The sequence below is a fragment of the Anneissia japonica genome, unplaced genomic scaffold, assembly GCF_011630105.1.
Source record: "Anneissia japonica isolate Jap-2015-1 unplaced genomic scaffold, ASM1163010v1 scaffold560_len657749_cov147, whole genome shotgun sequence".
Taxonomy (NCBI): domain Eukaryota; kingdom Metazoa; phylum Echinodermata; class Crinoidea; order Comatulida; family Comatulidae; genus Anneissia; species Anneissia japonica.
In genome coordinates this window covers 147,714-154,605 of record NW_022754288.1, presented here as the reverse complement: position 1 = coordinate 154,605, position 6,892 = coordinate 147,714, and the positions used below count along the sequence as shown (strand labels likewise).

The following is a 6,892-nucleotide window of genomic DNA, read 5'->3' as shown; positions in this document are numbered from 1 at the left end:
CATACATACATATAGAGGGAGAGAGAGAGAGTTGAACTTCCTTAAAGTCAAATCCGCGAAATTGCATTGAAAAATTTTTGGACGTGATAGAAATTTTGACTTACAAATCATTAATTAATGAAAAATATTTTTATGTGTTTACTTGAAAAATAAATCAGTGTTACATAAGTTACCCAGTTGTCCATCTTCTTTGCCCTATCAATCAAACCCATCTGAAGTTTTTCACCAAGACCACCTGGCTGCCCAAAGTTATCCACAAGCTAGGAAAAGCAAAGGAATAGGTCATATGTTAACGAAAGTGGGATGAAAAAAAACTCCCAAAATTTACTTTTATGTTATTATATATCACACAACAGAAAAACGCAAACACCATAGCATTAACAGTCTTTCCTATTATTGAATTTAAGACTATGATCTTCTTTGATTAAAAGTTTCTCACTACTATTGTTACTGTAGTTTCTAAGGGCCCGTTCAAGCAAAAACGTCAACCGTATTCCATTATATTCACCGGTTAAATGCAATGAGCTCATAGTGGGTGGTCGACTGTTCAAGCAAGTTTTAGCTAATGTTAAATAACGTGTAACGAAACTACTCCGGAAGAAAATTGCAAAGGTCATATGCAAATGACAAAACACTTATCCCACCAACCCACTGTTTGCTGGGCCGGGGCTGGGTGAGCTAGTTTATTTAAGATAATTTCTCCAAATAATGGTAAATCTAAAAATTGAATGCGTTGGCTACAATGATGTGATGTTACGCTGATGGATATACTGTACTGTCCAATCAAACTTTACTTTCGTCATGCATGTGGGGTAGCAAAGAAGAGCGTGACGTTGGCGGGTACTAGATGCCGCAGCCAGGCCTGGGCCGTAAACCTACTGAATTTTGCACGCTGGACTGTGGACAAAACATTTGGAAAAACAATTAAGGTTGATTTATCAACCCTCCGGCTCCATGGTCATCCCATGCATGGTATCCTACCCAGCAGTTTGGTGGTCAAAATTGTCGCGGATATTCCAGATGGTAAAGTAATTAGGCTAGTGTCCGAGCGGATTCAGAAAGTATGTACCGGTGAATTAACTGGTAAATTGCACAGACATTTTTTGCTCGAACAGGCCCTAAGGCAAACATTACATTTTCAGCCTTAAAATAATATAAAAAGTAGCCTAAACAAGCGTTGGCATCATGCATCACCTACTATAGGGGGTGGGTTTGCAGGATGCTGAATTCTTTTTAGGTTATTGACATATTTGTAAAACTAGGCAATTATGAAAACAAAGATAGGCATTTATAATCGGTATAAAAAAAACTGAATTTCTTTGGCCTTGGCCACCCGCTGAACAGGAAACAACCTTTTCTTTTTTAGGATGGTCTAATTATAAAAATAATTATACAGTGACTGGAAGTGTTTCTACAGTATCATTTTTCGCTGCTAAATTATTGGTAATCATGTTTTATGTTCTTTTTATCCTTTTATTGTCTTAAAAATAGTTTTGTATATTGTCTCCATGTCCCTTATTGTACAGTATAAGTAATGTTTTTAATGTCCTATTTATTTCTTTTATTGTCTTTTTTTTTTATAGTTTTTATTAGTTGTTTCCTTGTCCTTTTATAGTTGTAGTATCAGTATAAGTAGTGTTTTTACAGAAGTTTTGGTGTAGTATCATCGTTGTAAAATGTTGCTTTGTATTTTTATTAATGCTAAACAATTTTTTTATCTTATTTAATTCAAACTTTAATGTACTATAAATCACATGTTTTTATTCTCCAGCTATTTGTAACTGAAATAAAATTAAATAAATGAAAAGGAAAAATATTAAACACATTGATTTTCATTAAAAAAAAAAGTTTTTAAAAATGCTGAAGATAATAAATCGCTTAATTTAAGACCTGTACATTTGACATTTCTTTCTAATACTCTTTTACAGCCCATCACTATTATAATCTAGGACTACAGTATGCTACATGACTGACCAGGATGCTGAATACAGAAATAAAAAAAAGTAAAGATACAATTCTTATTTGATGCCCGAATTGATAGGTTTATTATATCAGGTGTTCCTACGAAGAGCAAAAAAAAAATATTATTTCCAGTTTCTCATTGCTGTCGGATAAAAATGTACAATTTAAAATAAAATACCTTTTTTGTTGCATCAAAGTCTGCATCAGAGACCAGTGGTTTGATAGATAACAAATATCGATACAGAGTCTGTTGAAGGGGTGGAACTGGTAACTTTGGTAAGTGTCTCTGATGGATGAACATACAGCCAGGCTTAGCCTTCACTGGTATTAGGCATGCTGTAGGCCTAAGAGCTTGCTTCATGGTACTTGCCAATGTGTACTTCACCTAAAAACAAAAAAAAAGGAAAAAATTCCAAATGAAATCAACCAAGAATGTACTTTAATCCCCCAGATTTTGTTGAAATTAAAATTTTGGATGGTTGAGACACTATAAATATGGTTTGAATGAAGAAAGAGAAGCGAATAGAAAAAAAAAATGCCTCTTGATGTGTGCGAGATGCCTGCAACAGCTTTGATGACCTAAGCACTTCAGGCACTTAACAACCATGTATCTTAAAAAGTATAATACTACACTTGGTTTTCAGTGTCATAGCTATTGAAGCCCTATAAGTTTATAAGTATATGCTACCAACTACTCATATCTACCATTAAAAAGTTATTGTAAATTAATATGAAGTTCAAATTGAATAAAAAAAAATGTTGTTCTTCTAATCTAATTCAGATGGCAAAGAAGCATCCCTATATAAATATGGCAATTCTGTATCCTGAACGGTGCTGTGCACTTTCTGTACATTCAACCATACCTGTATACAGTATAGTATTAAACTCTATTTTATCAGAGCATGGTTCAATGTGTGTTGACAAATTAGTACAGTTTAGGTGAAGAATACTTAGAATTAATAGGAAAGCTGCAGCTACTGTACTGTGCATTTGGTGGTACTGACCTGCAACCAATTGAAAGTACATGAAGACTGTGTTGTACAGTACTAGATATGGGTGCTGAGTCATTCCCTGAGTCATTTTTAACGGGGATTGGTCCCCCACATTTCGACCGCAATGTAAAGAAAATGCCTGAAAATCGTTGAAATGAACTGTAAGATTTTAAGAAACACCGCTGTACGGCTAGAGTACATCTTATCCATTCGCAAAATATAGGTATTCTGCCCATCCCATAAACATCTAAATTCCATAATAGGGCCTACATGACTCAAGTATGCATGCCTTTATTATAATTATTTTTTTTTCTTTTTTTTTTTAAGATACGCATCAAATGGAATAAAAATAACCCACAGAGGCCTAGAATGGCAATATAATTACATCAGACTTTGCATTAGGGCAAATAGAAAAATTTATTAGAATAATAGAAAATTTTGGAAATTTTGATAATTTTATTTCAGTCGCGGTTTATTTCGAACAAATATATGGAGCGCTTCGGCCGCGCCTCATTTCTGTCGCGGTTTATTTCGAACAAATATATGGAGCGCCGAAGAGTTGCGAAAATGCAAAATTTAGTATGCCTAGGCCTTATATTATTATTATAATTAGTTCGTCAAGCGGTTTATCATACTGTAGGCCTAAGTATTTTTTTATTTCCGTTTTGCTATCTTTCTACTAGCAACATTTTATCTTTCTACTAACATATTATTCTCTTTCTTCCATTTACGGTGATATGTTCATGATTGAAACATGATCTTATGATTGAAACAATGGAATTTAGTATGTGCTTCATGCTATTCTTTTTGTTGCATTTTCATATACTATACTTTAATAATTATGGTCAATAAAATGTATCTTTGATTTTACTTGAATTGAATGTTGTCACCATCTGAAATCTATTTCATAACTTAGTTAAAACAATAATCATTACAATATTTAATCCGATCTTTTTATACAATTAATTAATTTATTTTTCCTGCAGCTTCCAGAGTTTGGATAAAACATACCAAGAGAATTGAGGAAAACACAATTAAAGAAATAAACGAATAATACACACATTATCATTCTTCACTTGAAATCTTTAACTTTCTTTGATGCCCATGTGCAGTTCATAAATATGAATATATATATATATATATATATTTATATGATTTTATATAAGCATATAGGATATACCTAAAAACAACTATACATATATATATTATATATATAGGCCTATATACACATATATATATATTTATACATATATATATATATAATTATTATATATAATTTATACATATTTAGTTATATTACACATGAAATCCTATAACAAATATATATTTTACTATCCATTTATTTTTGTATTTTATAAACATGACCAGCAGCCAGCGCAGACGATTCAAAGTTACTGGTTTCATGAAGTAGGTAAAAACACGTGAAGTGGTGGACTGCGCTCCAGCGCACGTGTTTGTACCTAGAAATAGCTAGTCATCTATTTTAGCATCTGACCTACTTCTGTCTTTGCAGTAATGTATCAAAAATGGAAATAAAACAAACAAGAAACCTCAAAACTTGTATCAGCTTCACCTTAAAGTCAGATTCCAGAGGGGGAAAACGGGGGCGTAACCGCCATTTTTACACCTTTTTCCCCCAGTTTTTAAATATTCAAAAATCTGTATCTCATTCACTGTTGCTCAGTTTTTGATCAAACTACTTTTTTCTGTCTTAGAAAAATCAGTTCTACAACATATCAACAATTTTTTTTCCTCTGGAGCCTGACTTTAAGAGTACCATGGGAATCAATTTGTGGAAATGTTTCTTTCCACAATTCCAGTTATGCAACTAAAGAAATAGACCTAGCAAGTTGAGTAATTTTCTCGGGCTTATGAATATAAAAGAAGCATGAAAACGGCTTTTAAAATGTACAGCATGCAATTATAAATTTATTTTTAATTTTATATGGAAAATAAAAAATATGAAAATACATATTTCCTTTACAATATTATTATAAAAATGTATGGTAAATGGAAACGTAACAGACAGGAAAAATCTATTGACTAATTATTCCATAAATCTTTATTTGATTCAAGCATAATAATAAATATTATAGGCCTATATCGCAACAAACAACAAAGTTCCAAGTTGGACTGCTTCCAACTTGGAACCCTTGCTTGGCCTATATTAATAAGCTACCTAGCCTAGTGCCTAGGCTACACTATTTCAGAGGCCTAGCTAGTACTAGGCCTAGGCTAGGCCCTAGTTAGTAGTAGTTGGCAGGCCCCTCCTCTAGCCTAGGCGCTACTACTACGACGGCTAGCCTAGGCCTAGGCCTAATTTGCCCTCGGTGTAGCCTAGGCTAGGACTAGGCCTATGCCTATGGCTTGCTAGTCTAGACAGTCTAGTCTAGCACGCTAAATGTTGTATTCCATAAGATTCCAAAAGAAAATACACCTAAAATTAAAGCTTACCACATGTAATACTTCCATCCTCAAAAACGGCTGTGCTTCGTTCTTCGCCCCCCGCGTGATGATTAATGATCAACATAAATATTGCTATGGAACGCCAAAAGGACACAGCCAAAAGTGGCAGTGCACTCAAGCTGCACACAAGTGGCCGTAGACCAAAGATCTTATAAACACAAGATAGCGTTCTCCGGGCTTTACGCGTGCAAATTCTGTAATAAGGCATGAATGGCGCCCTCTTGCTAAATTGGAAACTTTTGACCCTTGACCGCTCTGATCTGACCATACATTACACCGCCTGTGAACAGCAGAACAGGAACCATCTCAGATCCATGGCAACAGATAGGACGCCCTCTTCCAAAGCTTATTACTTTTTCTCTTCGGTAATAGCGCATGAATGACGCCCTCTTGCTAAATGGGAAACTTTTGAACCTTGACCGACGCTTCTATTTGTTACGCGTAAATCGCGGAGAACGCTATCTTGTGTTTATAAGATCTTTGCCGTAGACTTACCACAAGTCTCTTATTTTTTATTATTTTTCTCATTCCGGACAGCGCCACCAACGAGAAAGTTAATTTATAGACCAAAGATCTTATAAACACAAGATAGCGTTCTCCGCGATTTACGCGTAACAAATAGAAGCGTCGGTCAAGGTTCAAAAGTTTCCAATTTAGCAAGAGGGCGCCATTCATGCCTTATTAAAGAATTTGCACACGTAAATCGCGGAGAACGCTATCTTGTGTTTATAAGATCTTTGTTATAGACCGAATAAGCGACTTGTAAAACACTGAAATCAGGCACCAGGATGTCAAAAGAATGACGTAATCTTATATTCCGTATTTGGATAAGTAACAATAACATTTTCAACCAATCAAATGTTCATATTTTTGGAGCCACGAAACTGAGTCACTCGCGTCGACTAGTCAGGCCATAGGTCCATGGTTAGACATGACTAAATTTAAATAGTCTTCCCTAATAAAACGGGCCTAAAATATTTAGAATAGACCCTAGTAAGACTAATGTTGGCAATGGCAAAAACAATTAAGCTTAGACTAGATGGCATACCATACAAATACAACAAAACTTTAACTTTCCAATAGGATGGCTCAGGCCTCGCCTGGAGTCAGGTAGTAGGCCTAGCCTAGACTAGTAGAGGTTTGGCCTATTTTTAAGTTCTTACTTACAGAGGCCTACCTTTAATTTTAACAATATTCTACCCTAAAGGCCTAAATCTGTGTAGCAGCTAGTGCGGTGAACGAGGTTCCAAGTAGGCCTATAGCCTACGGTTATCAGTCCATGTCGTTCTCAGCAGGCCAGAACTATTATACTAACTGTTTTAATTCAAGTAGGTAGCCAAAAGTGAGCTGGAGCTTGTTCTAGTCGAGACATCCGCATCTTCAATTTTGAAAATTTACCAAGATTGATTAATATGCATGAAGTTAGCCAATCACGTGATTTACAAAATCAGTCATGCATACGATATCCCACA

The 6,892-nt window shown here is 34.8% G+C and overlaps 1 protein-coding gene across 1 annotated transcript in view; it reads right to left on the bottom strand.

Annotated features, from left to right (window-relative positions):
- The window catches only part of LOC117123157 (carnitine O-acetyltransferase-like), a 23,263-nt gene extending 17,724 nt beyond the window's left edge, over positions 1 to 5,539 (bottom strand). The window contains exons 1-3 of the mRNA XM_033269007.1: positions 5,409 to 5,539; positions 2,141 to 2,347; positions 138 to 260 (exon numbers count right to left, since the gene is read on the bottom strand). Of these exons, the coding sequence (XP_033124898.1) occupies positions 138 to 260; positions 2,141 to 2,347; positions 5,409 to 5,426 (348 nt within the window). The 5' untranslated portion in view covers positions 5,427 to 5,539. The remainder of the gene's footprint in view (positions 1 to 137; positions 261 to 2,140; positions 2,348 to 5,408) is intronic.
- Between the last annotated feature and the right edge of the window lie 1,353 nt (positions 5,540 to 6,892).